Source organism: Poecile atricapillus, chromosome 20 (assembly GCF_030490865.1).
Source record: "Poecile atricapillus isolate bPoeAtr1 chromosome 20, bPoeAtr1.hap1, whole genome shotgun sequence".
In the NCBI taxonomy this organism is placed as follows: domain Eukaryota; kingdom Metazoa; phylum Chordata; class Aves; order Passeriformes; family Paridae; genus Poecile; species Poecile atricapillus.
Window position 1 is genome coordinate 7,004,206 of NC_081268.1, and position 17,664 is coordinate 7,021,869.

The 17,664-nt window shown below is 39.7% G+C and overlaps 1 protein-coding gene across 1 annotated transcript in view; it reads left to right on the forward strand.

The window, feature by feature from the left end:
• The window catches only part of CDK5RAP2 (CDK5 regulatory subunit associated protein 2), a 70,626-nt gene that overhangs the window by 27,537 nt on the left and 25,425 nt on the right, over positions 1-17,664 (forward strand). The window contains exons 16-24 of the mRNA XM_058853591.1: positions 910-1,040; positions 2,612-2,727; positions 4,173-4,301; positions 8,340-8,435; positions 9,026-9,073; positions 9,674-9,861; positions 12,019-12,481; positions 15,135-15,399; positions 16,736-16,852. Of these exons, the coding sequence (XP_058709574.1) occupies positions 910-1,040; positions 2,612-2,727; positions 4,173-4,301; positions 8,340-8,435; positions 9,026-9,073; positions 9,674-9,861; positions 12,019-12,481; positions 15,135-15,399; positions 16,736-16,852 (1,553 nt within the window). The remainder of the gene's footprint in view (positions 1-909; positions 1,041-2,611; positions 2,728-4,172; positions 4,302-8,339; positions 8,436-9,025; positions 9,074-9,673; positions 9,862-12,018; positions 12,482-15,134; positions 15,400-16,735; positions 16,853-17,664) is intronic.

Consider the following 17,664-nt stretch of genomic DNA (forward strand, 5'->3'; position numbering starts at 1 on the left):
AAACGCTAAGTGAAGTAAATGCGAAAATAAATAACACAAAGAGTTCAGTAACACCCTCTTATTTATATTTTATTTAATCAAATTTATTTCATTTTATTGCAATTTCAGGTTGGTTTATTTTCAGCACTTAAATCTTTTTGCAGATTGGTCAGAACTGCCTTGTTGAGGTAGTTGAAGGGTGTTCAGGGGGGAAGATGTAGCAAGGGGCAACTGATCCTGGGGCCTGAGGGGCAGCTGATGCTGAAGAGCTTCTGTAGCAAAATTGCTTAAAAATTTAACTCACCTCAACAAATGATAAATTTTAAGTTGGGACATTTATGCCCCATTGTGGTAATTGATACAATTGAGACAATTTAGAACTCAAACGATCTTTTTACCGACTGTGGATAAATGAAGAAATAAAACACTTAGTTGTGTCTGGGTCCTATTTTCAATGAAACAAGGTCTTTTGATATTTTTCCTAAGTGCAGCATTAGATTATCTGCTGTAGCTCTGTGGCAAGGGAACAAAGTTTCCATGGTCACCGCATAATGGAATACACAAAGCCATCAGCATTATGTGATAATGATATTTTTCTGGCATACTTTTTAGAAGTTAGTAATTTAGATTTTCCTTAAAAAGAACTTCTCAGAAATAGGCTGGTAGAAGAGCTCTGTCATGGGGAAGCTGACTTAGGCAGCACAGCTCAAAAAAGCAGGAAAATGCTGTGTATGTAAACATTTAATCTCCTCTTTCTATGCAGGGATTTGTTTGTGCTTATGCATCAGAATGATGGAAGTGTGGGATGAAACCCAGCCATGGGGAAAGGGAAATGGGCTCTTGGTGCAAACCTGGGTGGAGAAAACACCAGTGCACACCAAAATGTTTTGAACTGAATCTCAGAGATTTATTTATCATTTTTTTCCCCAGTATAAATAGCTTGCAAGTGGAACTGAACAACATTTTCATGTTGAGAAAACAACTGGAAGAAGATGTTTTAGGTAACAGGAATCTCCAGAAGATCTTACAAGATCAGATTAAGGACATGAAAAACCACCAAGGTTTGTATCCATGCCCAGCCCAACCCTCCTCTTGCACAAAAGGAAAATGGTTTTATTACAGTCAGTTTGCTGGTGTGGAGAAAAAATATTTGAGAGTAAAAATGGTGTGAAAAGATTTCTTTTTGACTTTTTGTACTGCAAATGATTTGGTGGATTTGTAGCAGAATGTCTTGGAGCAATCAGGGCACATACAGAGGGACACAGTTTCTCTCTTTCCATGCTGCAAATGTTAGAAATTCTATGGCAGTTCTGCTGCAGGGATCATTTCATGCTGCCTGCAGCTTTGTACCCACAGAATTTGCTGTTTCCCACAAAAGTCAGAGATTCCTGATGTGGAATCAGTCGGTGGCCACGGGATCACTTTCTGACCATGGGGTGTAATTTCTTCCCAAAGAGCTTGTGGCTCAGGCACTGGTAACCTCCTCCTAGCAGAAGTATTTCCAGAGGAAGGAAAAATCCCTAGAAGTTTTGTTATTTAGTAATTCAGAAAAAGTAGAGCTTTTAAATATAGCTTAGCTTCTGGCTTTTTTGCTGTATGTCTTGGGAGGTGTTTTTAGTATATTCTTAGATATAGAAAAGAATAATATAAGGGGGTATCATTAAATAGTTTACTGCATATGTACAAGATGTTTCTGTTTTATCCCATAGGGGATATATAAATAACAGTAAAAGCCTGTTCACTTCCCCTTTCAACTTAGATTTTCAATTTTAGCATCACTTGACAGCTCTGATAAGTGACAAAAGGTAAACTTCAGCTGTTTCAGAGTTTTCAACCTCGAAAGCCCTAGGATAATCAACAATCAGGGTGGGCCAAAGGGTCTTGTGGATACTCCAGGGTTCTCAGGAGCTGTTGTGTTGAGAGTGAGGCTGGTAGGAATAAAGGCTGAAAAATTAGTAAAGATTTTTGGGTTCTTGCAGCAGCCACAGGATCAGTGTCAGAACTGGGAGTAGGATTTGCATGTCTCTTTTTTGTCCTAATTTAGTTATGCTTTCTCCCTGTCTAATGAGATTTATTTATAGAATTGTCTGCCATTTATATTGTAAATAAACAGGTGTTTATTGAAACATAAATAATTCCTGCAGTTATAGAGGCAGTGAATAAATAACTATTTTCAATCCAATTACTGCATTCTTTTGACCCAAAAGCAAAATAAGTTCATTAACTTTGTCTAACCTGGCTTTTTGCCTTGAGACCTTGAGTTCCTGCTCATAAGACTATAGTTAAATAGAATAACTATTCATGCCTAACTTATCCTTGCTGAAAATTATTTCTAATTGTAATGCTAAATACGTAGATTATAATTCAGAATTACATTCACAACTCGTGCTGATAACCACAGAAAATACAGCCACAGAAAATGCAGCATGTCTGTGTGACAGAAGCACAAAGAAATACGAGGACAAAATTTTTTTCAATTAAACAGAAAGCTTATTTTGGGACTGAAACATTCTAAGTGGCCTCCCACAGACTTACTGGAAGGTCCTTATTGGAAAAGTCCTGTGTATTCTGTGCTGTGATTTCCTGCAAATGGAGTTTCTGAAATAATGTCTGTCCTTGGCTGTTTTGGCAGATGAAACACTATCTTTCTGTGGAGATCAAACATCTTATATGAGTATCTGTTTAGGAGAACAAGACCATTTAAGCCTTCAGATAGACCATCTGTCTCTGGAAGAACTTAAAAAAAAGGTATTGATCTTTTTTATTATTTACTCTTCCTAATGGCTTAATTTGTTTATAGTTTCTGTGTCTCTGACAGAAACATTTATTTAGGTACAGTTGAGTAGTTCTGAAAGGATTTGAAGCTCCCATCTCTGTGGTTTGTGACCCATCTTTTATGAACTATTTAGACTTTGCTACACCACATGGGCTTCAGAATCAGCTGAAAGCTGAGTGATTTGCAGCCAGGGTTTTGTGGTATTGGACACCTGGACTCAAGGTTTTGACTCAGTTCCATGTTTCAGACATCATCTACATCAGCTCCCAAGAAAGGTTTTGCACTGAGCTCCCCACAATGTGTATTTCATGCCCCGTCATTAATCATGGAGGTGGTGGTGTCTATATTCTGTATAGCACACTCCATCCCAGGATTTGCAAATCTTTTGGTAAACAGGGCATGTTAAAAAATAACCCTGAGGTGAGTTCTCTATTCTGCCTAAGAAGAACTGAAATTCACTGAGATGAGATGTGCAGACCAAACAATAAATCAGTATTGGAGTTCAGAAACTTCTTCTCCTGATCCTGTGCATTGACATCTGATCCATGCACCAGTTTATGAGAAGGAATAATTTTGAATATGGTTGGTTGGGAGTGAGCATAAGTGAAGATTTCCTTTCTCAGGGACAGCTGAATTGTAGGCAGGTGCTCATGGCCTGGGGGTGGGTAATCTGAAGGAGGGAAGTTTGTTTTACTTGGAACAGGTGTCCCTAAAAAAAACCCCAGATTGTGTCCCAGTGCCATTCTGGGGTTTTACCACTTTTATCTCTGAGCATGTTCTCTTCAGAAGGCTCAGGGACACTCATTAGAAAAAGATATTTGTAAGTAATTTCTTACTGGAAAAAGGGTGTGACTCTAAGCTGACCTGGTTTTCCAAGTGTATTAATTGGTCTGATAAAAAAAATTCACTTTTTTTCTCCAAACATTGCCTTCTTGATACACTTCATGGCTTTGTGGCTATGAGAGTTTTGAGCCCAGGTGCCCAATCAGATTCTGTGTCTGTGAAACTGCTCAGAATGAGAGTGCCTTTTAAACAGGGTTGGAGAGAGAACAGCTTGCTCCTGAATGCTGCTACTTTCCAGTAATGCTGTCTTTTCTTACATTAAATGTTTCTTCTCAGATCAGCTGTTCATGTGAGGTGCCCTCAGGTTTGTTCTTGCTGCTGAGTTGTGAAACTTGTTACCTGAAGTTAATAACTGCCCCTGAACTACAGTGTTTCAAATGAAGGTGCCTTGAACACTAATTCACAAGTACAGAAGCATGTTTCCAAACCTAGGGAGATGAACACAGGAGCAAATACACAAACCCAGGCTTCCAACTCTGCAGTTTGCATCCAGCTGGAGATTTATCTGTCATCATTTGTTTTCCTACTAGTTTGGATGTTACCAGTTCTGCTTGTTCTTCCTTTGGTTATTTAGGTTACTGACCTGCTCCTGATGGTCAAAGAGCTGCAGTCAATCAATCAAGAGCTTAAGGCAAGACAGTGTGGATGTTGTACAAAGGATTCTCAAGGGAAGGAAGCACTGAAAATATCAAACCACAGAGAGGTAGGTTTTCTGTTTTAAAGTAGTGAGTCTTGCTCTCATATCTCATCTGCCTCGTGGAGTCATTTACATCAGTGCAGAAGGAGTGCAAACCCCAGGGGCTGAGGTTGCTAATTCCTTATAATAACTTTTTAAATTAATGATGTAAACAACTTCAACATGTTAGCACGACACAGAAGCAGCTCAATGCAAGTGTTCAGTGATGTGTCAAGTTGATTTTAGGGAAGCAACATACTCATTTAAATATTAATTGGGTCTGTGATCTATTTGTTCTGTCAATTGAAAGGGAAGGAAGTAGTTAATTTTACAAAGAAAGCAATATCTTAGAAAACATTTTAGTTATTCCTGAAAATCTGTTTGCTGTTGCATAGTCATTCTCATGCTGTCTAATTATTTAAGAGTTTCCTTCAGATCTCTGATGTGTCTTCAAAATATGAGGGTTGAGTGTAGCCAAAAACCAGGGTATAGAACTTCAGGTCACCTAAACACATGACTATGTCTTCATACAGAATAGAGAGGTGGATGAAGAAGGGGCCAGCACTGCAGTGGGCTGCTGAAGGTGCAAGGAAATAATCCTTGCTGTGTGTTTCATTCATTTCCCCAAAGCTGGGGCTGGTCTCAGCTGTGGGGAAGGAGAGGCCTTGGCAAAATATTTGCACTGAGAGCATTTTGGGTGCTGGGTCCCCATGTGTGTGTGAGTGAGGGAGGTTCTGGGTGACCCTTTTAGCTTGGAAAGTGTTACTTGGAATGTGGCTGGTAGTGCTTGTCTTCATGCTCCTTTGTGGCTTTTGCTTTCAGTTCCATCATTGTGCAGAATGTATTGAAAAGGAAGGAAAAAATATAAAAGGAATGATGATGGTGCTGATATTTTGTGTCTTGAATTTCTGAATTAAACTCAAAAGATTAGAAATAGTTTGAATCAGTTACATACAGAAGTGGCTGATTCAAGAACTAGGACTGTGGAATTAATGATTTTTCTGCAGGACTCAGGAAAAGAGCTCTTGTCTTTTCCTGGATGTGCTGCAGGTATACTGGGACAGTCACAAAATATTTTTGCTTCTTCAGTTTTAAGACATAGCCATGCTGTCTTTAATTGAAGTATATTTTAAATTAGCAACAGACCTTTAGGTGTGCCACAGTTTTATTGAAATGGTGAATTAATGTGTCACTGAGAGGTCTGGCAGAAAAGCTGCTGGGTGATCCCTCTCCGGGTACCTGCACTTTCCCTATTTAACATTTTTAGCACTTGATCTCGTCATCCTGCAGAGGGCTCTGCATCCCCGTGGATGCCACAGTGAATTCCAAAGGAATCCTGTGCCAGGATTATCCTGACAGGACACCTTGTGCTCCTTCTTGTCTCGACATGACAGGGACGTACAGGGCTGCTCAAGAAGCTGCAGAATCAGATGGGGAATGACAAAGGGTGAAGCTTTAAAAATATAAACGAACCTCAGTATTTTGGGAAAAGAAATAGGAAAGTTAAATTTGGATTTTAACCAGTGCCAGAATGACTGTAGTACTGTGGAGCTCAAAAATGAAAAAATCTTCAGTCCAAAGTTTTAGTTCAAAAGCTATCTTTTAAATCAGGTGTGGCAATAAATGACAACCTGGATATTGGCTTATGGGTGTGACAACAGTGTGTTTTACATATTAACCACCACTCTCAAAAAGCCCCTACATTATTTTTTCACTTTTTTTTTGAGCTACAGTTTGTTGGCAGGTAGTGCTGGGATGATACTGACACCTGTGTTGTAAGAGGAATTTGGATATACATGGGAAGAGGAATCTTCCTCAGGTTCTTAAAATGCTCCCATCCTGCTTTTCCTTCCCAGAGGCAGAGCACAAATCAGATGAAAGTGCACACAGGTGCCTCTGCAGGCTCTGACAGCCCCTTGTCCTCTGCTCCTTGGCATCCTGTTCGTGCTGGGAGGGAGAAGGAGGAGAGGAAAAGGTTGTTTCTGTGCTGTCCTCTGAACATCTGGCTTCTCAGAGAGGAGCAGCCTCAGTGATTTCAGCCTTCAGGGCTCTGGGGAGTTTTGCAAACCAACCACATCAGTGCTTCATTTAGGAAAAACATTCTCCTGGTTTTCAGTCTCCACGGAAATACTTTAAACCAGGCAGCTTATTTTTGGTACACTTACCTTTCTGGCCTTAAGACACATATTTTCTTTTAATATTTTGTTGCACATTAGGTCATATTCCTTGGAGTACAGGGTATGTCAGCCTCTCAGACACAGGACCATAGGATCAGGCTCAGCCTGCAGTGATTTATTGTCACAGTGTATTTATAACCTGTTGGTCTTACACAGTAATTTCGTTAATGAATCCTCACTTATTAAACCAAATACTGGCCTGGGAAAAGCGGATACTAAATAATGTTGACCCATAAAAGGTAGTTGCATTGCATGGATAAGTTATGTGTGCAAATAAGTTTATTTTTTATACACAAATGTAGGGTTTGTCCTGAACCTGCACATGGAAGATTCAACCTAAGTAGTTTTTTTTTTTTTAAATATGAAATAATATTCAAATTATTGGACTTTTGGCATCCCATGATTACAACAGAAAATTTTTGTTGTAATGCATGCCCTTGCTGTATGCCCTAACCCCCTGTGTGTCTTTCACCAGCTTTCAAGTTGTTGTTACTCTGTGTTGTCCTAGAAAAAACAAGTCTGAGTGAAAGTACCAAGATAACCCAAACATGACTTGGAAATCGGTTTTTCATATAGAATTCTAATTGTAAAAGGCAGATATATTAATACTCTGCACCATCCAGTTCCTGCCTTTTAAAATTCATACCTAAAACCATTCAACTTGCTTATACTGCAAGGGGTTGGGAGATAAAATGTGTTTTCTCATTAATTTCATATATATATATATTTATGTATGCATACATTCAATGCATACTCAGTTAAAAAATCAAAATCAAATCCCACACATACATTCAATTCCCAGTGTTCTGAGGAAGCAGAATTAACTCTGTCCCATGCAGGTTGGGATCCTCTGTGTCAGGGCTGTATCCCAGCTCTGGGTTAGGATAATGAGGCTTTCCAGAGGAGATGTTCCAAGGGCTGGAGCCCCTCTGGAGCCAGGCTGGGAGAGCTGGGGGTGCTCACCTGGAGAGGAGAAGCTCCAGGGAGAGCTCAGAGCCCCTTCCAGAGCCTAAAGGGGCTCCAGGAGAGTTGGAGAGGGACTGGGGACAGGGGATGGAGGGACAGGACACAGGGAATGCCTTAAGATGAAGGTGGGCAGGTTTAGATGGGATATTGGGAAGGAATTCTTCCCTGTGAGGGTGGGGGGCCCTGGTACAGGGAAGCTGTGGCTGCCCCTGGATCCCTGGAAATGTTCAACAGCATCCAGCAAAGCAAAGGGATTCTGCTCCTGCTCTCAGTGATGCTGATGTCAGGGATTTGGGTGCTGCTCCTAAAAAAAGCTGAGTCTTCCTCCTCCTCTTTACTCAGGCAATGAGAGATGGGTTGGGTTCTGTGGGAAACAGGGAGTAAAAGATGATCTGGTAGCATTTGCTACAAATGGGCAAATTTAGGCATAGACACAGCAGACTGTAACCTTTAGTGGCAGAGTAAATCTTTCTGGTGTACAGCAAAGCCACATGTGCTTAGTTTTAAAAGCATCTTTTTCTTGAATGCTGGAGAAGAGCCTAAATTATGTAGCAAATAAAAATAAATTCTGGAAATTGGAAAATAAAATAGGCAGAATGGGGACACGACTGAGGATACAGAGCTCCTTTGCCACAAGAGGTTAAATGTTTTTTAAATGTTCTATAAATTCTGAGGAGAAAGTGTTAAATAAAAATGAAGGAATGCATAAGATAAAGTTTCACTTTATTTGATATGAGTCATTCCTGGGGTTTGTATTAATTTTCTTTGATCTTATTGAAGGAATCTAATTCAGTGTTTGTTACTTTGTATTACAGGCTTTTTTATTTTTCTTTTAAGACATATCACTGACTTATTTATGCACGTTTCATATCACAGTATTTTTTTTGTGCTACATTTTCACATCATTCCATACTTTGTGTAGTGTCTTGAAACAACAGAGAAGCCTGTGATGCAGCCTGAAGATGGTGACAATGACAGGAAGGTGCAGAACAGTCAGTTTTGTGAGAGGGTCAGTCAGGTAGGAACATGATGAGCACTCTTCTCTGCATGTCTTTAAAGTGTCTTCATTTTCTTAGAGCATAAAGTCTTTTGCAAACAAAACATGCTTTTCTTGGTATTGGATTTTGCTTTCAACTAATTGTTATCATAAAGATCTTCTGGGAGCTTTTGCCTGTATTTCTTGGCTGGTTTTGCATTCAAGATTGCTTTCACTGTGGATCTTGTTTTCGGTGTTTGAGTACTCATAGTCACCCTGAATGGGGGTGACAGAGAGTCCCTTGAAATTGTGTTTCTTTCCATCCACACAGGTTGATCTCCTGCCCCCATTGCAGTCAGGTCTGGAGTACAAATTGTGTGAGATTCACTTGCTGTGATTGAGGAAAAAATCCTGGAGCTCCTTCTTTAGGGTTGAAATGCTTGATAGCTTGGTAGATTGTAAACTGCATTTTCATACAAAGAGGAATCTGCTGTCCTCTCAGTCTAATCCATGTAAGATTAAGCATCATGGAATCATGAAATAACTCAGGTTGCAAATTGGTTTGTAATGTTGAAGAAGTGTGATATTTTACTCTATGAAATCTGTAATTTCTGTGTTTCTCTGTTTACCAGGTATGCCTTCAAGTATCTTTGGATTTTCCTTGTGAGGTGGATAAACGGGTAGGTGATGTATTTTAAAAACTCTTTTGGCTCTTGTTGCTGATGGGAATTGTTCCCAAATGGCCCCAGAATTCTCATGTGATTGCTGCAGATTTTGATTGTTTAATTGGGGTTTGAATGACTGTGGAGAGCCCAGGTAGAAATTCCCTTGGACACATCCATGATGTTTTATACAGAAAGTTGTCAGCTTGTAAATGCTTCCAAGTTTTGTCCTGTCCCAGCCATCAGGGCTTAAATTTGGAGATCCCAGGACAGAATCTGTACTGTAAATACACATGATTCAAAGCTGAGCTAATAAAATTGTTATCTTCAGCCTGCAGGCAACATTCCAGAAGTTTCATGCCTCTTGTTAGATAAAGACCTTCAGGGAAATCTTCTTATTCCTTACTAAACAACTGATCCCTATGAATTAATCATATGAAATAGATGTTAATTAGTTTTTCTATTAATAAATAGTCAGCAAAATGTCTGTGGGTGCTTCTTAATGTAGATAAAGAGCATCAGGAATTACAGAACCTGATTACAGAAAGATTACAGCCCTGAATTTAATAGAACATTACATACCTGTGTAATAGGACAATGTTTGCAATTTTTTAACAGATAACTCCATCAGGCTATTCAGAGAATTTCTGCAAAGACAGACATTATAGGAGTCCAATTAAGCCTCAATTTGAGCATGATACAACTGACAAACACTTGGGCAGAACAGAAATGAGTGAAGATGACACAGGAGAGAGCTTGCTCACATCTCTTAGAAGAGAAAATAGAACATCTGTGCTGGAATCTACGTAAGTATGAGGGATATGCACTGCTTTAAACAGCATTTCTATTTGAGAAGAGAATAAGGTAATTTTGCTAAAGTGAATTTAGATAATTGCACTGTCTAATTTACCTGAGAGATTGGCAAGGCACCTTCAGAGCCATTTTAGTCTATCATGCAATTAAGTAATTAGGAAACATACTATCAGGAGAAATCCTTAAAAAAAAACCCATTGGAAGAAAGAAAGTCTCCAAAGTTACTGATCCACAGAGCTTTACTGCAGGGACTGATTGTTTCCAGGATGGGGTCTAACAGAATCAGAGGGTTTAGTTGACTGTAGCTGGTATTTTTCTTGAAAAAACCAAAATATCTGAGAGGTCAGGCCAGTGAAGGGTGATGTGGTGGAAGGGACAACACTTTACTGCTGTAAAAACAGTGTGTAAAAGGATCTATGGATGGAGGAATTGGAGTTACAGTGACTTTTTACAGGGATAATTTTGAATGGATGGTGCTGCACACTGGGTGCCCTTCACCATTTCACCTGGACTGCCTGGACAGGGCTTTGCTGCCTCTCAGTTTAGGGAGTTTGGGGCTCATGTCCTGCACTTGATCCATGGGTTATTCCAGTGCAAGCACCTGCAAGACTGGCTGAACTATGTTCTGAGTTCTTGAGTCACTTTCCTTGGAGGAGAAAACACTTGTGGACCTAAATCCATACAAGCCCTAGTGGCACCAGTGGAATTTGTGTGTGTGTGTGTATGTGTCTGTGTGTTACACTGGGATTTGATCAATTCCCAGCTGAAATGCTCATTTCCATAGGAACTGGACAATGTCAAGCAAAAAAAAAATCTGTACAGGAAAACCACACACCCTGACTGATTTACCCCAGTTTCATGCTCACACCACTTAATCTCCTGGTTGAGAACTGAGTTAGGGCTTTGCTGTAGATCATTCTCATGTTCCTTTCCTTGTTCTGTAGTTCCTTTTCCTTCTCTAGTTGCTTTCCTGGTTTCTGGACTGATTATGTACAGAATTCTGTGACTTTTCCAGTTCCTGTCAGTGCTGGGAGCAGAATCTCCAGTGGAGTTACACAAGTCAAACCCTGGTTTCTGTGTTCACCATGCTGCACTTGGCTTTACTCAGGCAATTCTGTATTTTCACATTGCTATTTAAAACTCCCCCAACAGGCATAAATTGTCTTAGTTGTCACAGGAGCAGTTAGTAGTGAATGAGGAGATACTACTCCTTTAGAAATGAAGAGAAAACATTGTTTATTTGTTATCTTTACTTAAAAGTTAGCTAATGAGTAATTCTAGCACCATCATCTTTACCACTCTAGTGTGCAATTTTTCCTGTGTTCAAGTATAAATGACCAGGCTGATGGGTGATGAGCCTGTGCTTTGCATAACTGAATTCTCACTAATGCCATTAGATACCAGAGGAAGCCATAAAAAGCCTAGTTAGCTTCTACCATTCCAAATGCTAAACTATACAAATGCAGTTGTTTAAAAACTCTGGTTTATATGTTTAATGGCACAAACAGCTCTCTATTGGACACATGAAATTGTCTGTAGGATTTCAGAGCTTGCTTGTGCTTTAAATGCCTCTTATTTGGCCTCAGCTTCTCTTAAAACATTGCTTTCCAAACTGCTGTTCATGAACTGCTAGTTATCCACGGGGCAGTTTGGTGGTCTGTAATGAGCTGGTTTTGCAGGCTTTTTGGCTGATTTCTCACTTTTCATCTTCCCTGTTCCATTAGAAATGCGTGGAGGGGTGGATTTGTACAAAAACTCAACACCAGGGCCAGGAGTTGCACTTTAATGGTCCTTGTGGGTTTTTTCCCAATTTGGGCTAATCTGTGATTATATGGGCTAGAGTCTGGTATGCTTTTGGTATAAATTAACTTTTAAGGTAGAGAGTAAACTTTTTTGAGAATCTGTTCATATTTCTTATATTTCTGTGTTAAATAGGAGAAAAGCCATGATGAGGCAATTTATGATATAATTCATGTTGTGAAAAGGTTCCAAAAACTCTGTTAGTGAGTAATTCATTAGTGAGTAAGACAGAACCTCCTGGGAATTTCAGATGTGTCACAACACAGCAGAAGGGTTTCTTGGAAGGTATTTTTGTTTGCTTAAATAAAAATCTAAATTCATGTCTTTTCTCTCCTCTTTCCTGAGTGTAGCAGACAAGAACAAATGAAAATTGTAAATGAACTGTTAGATCATCTGAACACGACAGAGGAAGAATGTTCAAGTGAAGATATAGAGAAAAAGGATGAAAAAGATCTTAGGCAAATGATTATTCAACTAAGAGCTGAACTCAAACATTTCAAGCAGGTCACTAAATTCTTAAAGCAGCGAGTAGAATTGAAATCAACTTTTGATGGGGAAGAGAAGCTTTATCCAGATGCAGTGCCACAGATTAATAAGGCGATTCAGTTGTTGAAAGTGGAATTGAAAGATGCAGCTACGCAAACAATGACTTTGGAGAGTAATGTCATGAGATTCAAACATGAAGGCAAAAAAGGAGCCTCAGAAGAAAAGTCAAAATATTCAAGATTAAATGCAGAAGCAGAACATCAGCAAGAAAATGTGTATAAGAAGGGTGAACAGCATGAAAGACTTTCTTTTACTAGAACAAATGAAGTAAGTTTATTCTCTTTTTTGTACTTAGGGAGTAGATGTATAAAAGGGAAAAATATGTTTCATTTCTAATATTAAATCTTGCTTTTGTATGACTTTTAATATTAGGAAAAGAGATGTAAGCCAAATATATTTTAGATAATTGTTCTTAATGTTCATGGCTTTTCATCTCCTACTTCAGCGTGCTTTAGAACATTAATTAATTGAATTTCAATCCTCCCTGGGACCACATACTCGTAAATATTACAGCTTTTGGAAAAAGAGAGTCTGTGTTTCTTGTTCATAATGTACAGGACTAGAGCATTTGGAACTGATGACGTCTAAATGGCAAAAGTGTTCTAGAAGATTCCAGATGTGCATCACATCTGGGAGCAGGCTATGGAGGGGTCCGTGGGACACTTCCACAAACTCAAATCTTAATTTCAGGCTTTTCTCACCATCCTGTCATTGTGTGCTGCTGTCTGAGCAGCGTGGCCATTGCTGTGTTTGTGTGGGGCTGCTCTGGGAGCGCAGGCAGGCTGTGCTGGGGCCCCAGCAGGTTTGAAGCCTTGTGTCTGCAGGCAGTCTGTGATCCCCAAGAAAGAGGTGGGAAAACAGTGTCTGCTAAAGAGCTCTGTGTATTGTTTCAGCAACAGTGATAGAAGTGAAGTTGAAAACTCTTTGAAGATCTTGGCTCCTGTGGAGCAGACAAAGGGGAGCGTTGCTTTTGATTTTGTGCACTGCTAACAGGGAATGTTGTAGCACCTTCTGCAAAGAGTGGTTTCCATAACTTTAGTGATCAAGAGGTTTCTGAGAGGCAGCAATTAGGAGCAGTTCGTTTTTATGCTGGCTTGTTCCTCTTGGGTTTGTTTTTCTGAAGGAAGTGGCTTGTAAATGAAGGGATGTTGATAGGGCTTTGTTCTGGCCATGAAGTGACAGGGAAAGGGGGAATGGCCTGAAGATGGAGGGAGGCAAGATACTGAGATATTAAGAAAGATGGGATATTAAGAAAAAATTGTTCCCTGTGAGGGTGGGCAGGCCCTGGCACAGGGTGCCCAGAGCAGCTGTGGCTGCCCCATCCTGGCAGTGCCCAAGGCCAGGCTGGATGGGGCTGGGAGCAGCCTGGGATAGTGGAAGGTGTCCCTGCCCATGGCAGGGCTGGAATGAAATGAGCTTTAAAGCCCCTTCCAACCCAAACCATTCCATGATTTTCTGATTCTTTCTGCAATTTTTTTTTTTTTTCCCAAGTTTCTGTTTTCCCAGAGTTTCAGTTTACTGTTCTGATTCACCATTTTCCAGATTCCTCTCTGGTTTAATCAGTAGCAAGTTCAATGCAGCCCTTGAATCAGCTGCTTTAAAAGCTTTCTTGTTTGGACTAATGCACTGTATCTTTAGCTTCGGAATGGCTTTTATAAATAATTTGATGTAGCCAGCTGAAGTGGCCTTTGGGTAATCTGGGTGACAGATGTGTCTGTGCCACAGCCCTGAGACAGCTGGAAATGGTTCGATGTTATTAATGCAGTTTAGTTAGCTGGAAGTCCTGGATTTATTTTGCAGCCTCTGAAGGATACTGTTCTCATATATGTACAAAAGGAATTGAGGATGGCATTAGGAAAATGGAACTTGCTTTTTATGATTTTAAATTGTGTAAAGACTGTAATTGCTGAGAAGTGAATGTGGAAAGGTATTTCAGAATACATTGGGTGGTGAAAGAAATTAGGGGACTTAACAGCAGTGGTGGAGCAAATGAACAGCAAAATTATAAACTAAATCTATCTGAACACGCCATTATTGGTTTTTATTATTATTACACACAATTCCATAACTCTCATCAACATATGGCATGCTTTTATCTTTTTGGAGACAGCCCTGGTTTATGCTGTGTGGTTTGAAAAAGGAACATTTATTTTATGCAGAGTCTTCTGAAGGTGAGAGGCTGAAATGTAGTGACTTAAGAAATGTAGCTTACCCCCAACTCCAGTGAGGGAATGTCTGTTACAGCAGGAAATGGGAATCCTTCAGAAGCAATTTATAGAGTGGGTGGGCAAAGAAACTGGTTTTGTTCATAAAGGATTTCTCTCTGGCAGAATAAATGCCCTTTGTGGCTGATGCAAAGTGATGCTGATTTTCTCAGAGCTGTGGAAGTAGGGCATGTTGGGTGGAGACTGAAGGAAGACAGGGAAATAAGCTTAGGAGTTGTTGAAAAATGAGGAGGATCCTCCATAAAAAAAAACAAAACAATGATTTTAAGGGAAAAAGTTGCTGGACTGGCAGACATTTATGATATAAATGACAGCAGGAAGGAGCAGTTAGAGAGGTCAGGTTGAGTGAGAAACTGTTTTCTTAGGGCATCCACAAATCCAGAGGTAATTAATACACCTGGTGGTTAAAAGCCACTGCTGGATTTGCTGTCCTGCTTCAGGAGCTGGAAGTTTACAGATGCATGAACAGCTGGGGCTTATAGAAAATTGTACCAGTGGAATGAGTATTTTGCCTCTCTGAATGTTTACTTCTCATGTTGCCAAGGGTATTGCAGTTTTATTTTCAAAATTAATGTGACAGCTGCCTGATTTTACAGGAAAATTTTTATTTTTCCTGTAATGTTTGTTTATACTTCCCACGCTTGACTGTTACACACAAGTCACTTAACTCCTATTTCCTTCCATGCCTTTTTCAGGCTGACTCTGCTTCCTTGCCCAAGAAGTCACGTCTGCCTGTGCTTGTAAGGTCCTGCAGACCAGTAGGAAATGTGCCTTTGAACTCCTGGCTGCAGAAATCAGCTTCAGAACCACAGCATCGTTCCAGGGCACCTGGTGAAGCTCTGGGAGGCTGTGAAGTACAAACCAAAGCATTTCAGGCACAACCTAATGGAGAGTTACTGCATGAGTTCAGAGCTGAAAACCTTCCAGAGGAGCCTGCACAGGGAAACACAACAGGGAGAGGTAAATAAAGAACAAATCTGGTGACTCATGGTCCTGCCTGGAAGAGTGGCAGCTTCTCTTTATACACCTACAATATCTTAATCTTGTGAGTTTCTTGAGGAGACAAATACTTGTAGTACTTGAAAAAAACCCTTTTTTTTTCCTGTTTGCCACTAAGATATAAGCCAGCTTTTTGTGGGACAAAATGTGCTGTGTACACATGTAAAGTGTGTAATAAATGGCAGATTACAGGCTGCTCACATGTGCACAAATATATCAATGTTTATGTAAATAAAAGCTTTCCTTAATAAGATGCCAAGTTTAATAAAAACTGTCTGTAATGGAGACAAGAGAGTATAAAAATCCTGGTTTTGTTTATGCTGGATAATTAAACTTTTCCAATATTCCACTGATCAGTCAAGTCAGCCGTGTCTGTTCCCACTGTGGCTGGTTTAATTTAAACTCAGTTGTTGACGAGTACTGGGATCAGCAAAGTATGACAAATTGTAAGACAGAAAGCAGTGAGTATTAGATAAAGATTTGGGGTGGTAGAGAAATAAAAATGCATTTAGCAGATTAAAATCTGAGTAGGGGTGTGAAGGATAGGTAGGGGAGAATGAGTATAAAAATCAGACTCAGTGAAGTGGTGGATGAGCCACTGTCAGACCCAGAGGTTGCAGAGACTGTTGTTAAAAATACCATTGTTTTGGTCAGGCACAGATATGGTACAATTGATTGGAAATGCTTAAGGTGATGGGACTGGAGCAATTAATTCTGGTAGGTGCAAAATCCACGGAGAATCCCGAGAAGGGCAGGGCTGCTGAATTTGATCCTGAAAGGAATTGGAAGCTGTAGTCTCTGATTTCCTTTCCACTCTGATTTTTTCCCTTGGGTTACAGTTGTGCTGCACACTTGCTGATTCTGAGACTTGCTGCAGTGATTGCAGGAGATTGGTTTATGATCAATGCTCAAATTGGAGAAACTTTTAAGCCTTTTCTCTAACCTTGGCATAAAACATTTAAAAATGCACTAGAGATTGATTTACTGTTCCATTGCAAAGGGGACCTACAAATGTTTATCTTCATTTGTTAGTAGGAGCCTTTGCAATTAATTCCATGTAGCTACCCTTATAATTAGTTCAAGTATTTAAAGAAACTTATATTATCAATGAAGATTTTCCTGTTCCAAACTGTCAGAGAACCAGGCTTGTGTTTGTGGGGTGAGGTTTTTTTTTTTGTTTTTTGATTTTATTTATTGGTTTGGTTGGTTAGTCTTGATTTTAACTATTTTTAACCATCCCCATATTTTTTTCAGTCTCTTACTGATTTCTATTTTACATTTCCCCACTGTTCTCCAGTTGTCTCATTGCTCAAACTGGATAATACTGAGACCCAGGTGGAGTTGCAAGATGTTGATCCAGGTACAGGGGACAAGAATGAAAATGTAAAGGACAAAAATCAGCAAAACTATCAAGGTAGAGCATTTTTATGATACAGAATTAAAAAAAAAAAGGAAAAAAAAAAGAAATGTAAAAACGTAAGTTTCTTCTGAGTTGCACAAAATTGTAAATTGCTTCAGGTAATCATCTCCCTTGATGTTATTTGTGGATTTTAAATCTGGTTTTCTTAGCTGCTATGGATTAATTGCTGCAAGAATCCAAGTTTGTATTTCAGCGTTGTGCTTTCAGAAAGGCTGCAGGAATTTATGAGTCTGGTTTCCAGTAAAAATAATGAGTTGTATGCCTGACTCTGATCTCTGTTGCTAATGTCCTCACTTCTGAACTCCTCTCTGAATTAAATGTTTGTTACTGCTTCTCCATCTAGTTCTGAACTATTGGAATCAAGCAACTGAATGATAGAATTTTGCTTATCTGAATTATTTGAAGGCATTCAAGTAGGCTGAAACTTAATGGAATCATTTAATGAAAATGTAAATAGGCTTAGTGCTGTGTGTTCCATGTTTCTGCTTCATCCATTAGTCTTTTTTTGGGAGGGCTTGAGTAACCTGAATAACACTGGAGAGTGCAGAGGATCTGGCCAGTTCTGTAATCCTTTGGTGTGCAGGGTCCTGCTCAGTGTGCCCTTTGGGGGTGTGGACAAATATGCACAGGGAGCTCATTAGTTCTCCTTTTTAATTAAAGGGCACTGAGGCATTAAAAACCCTAGCCAGTGCTCTGATCTGAAATATTCTTTGTTAGTATCTGTTTTTGTTTTCTCTGGTATCTGGAATGGTGCATGGAATCAGGAGTTCAGAGTTGGAGCTCACCTGGTGTTGGGGTTTTTTGCC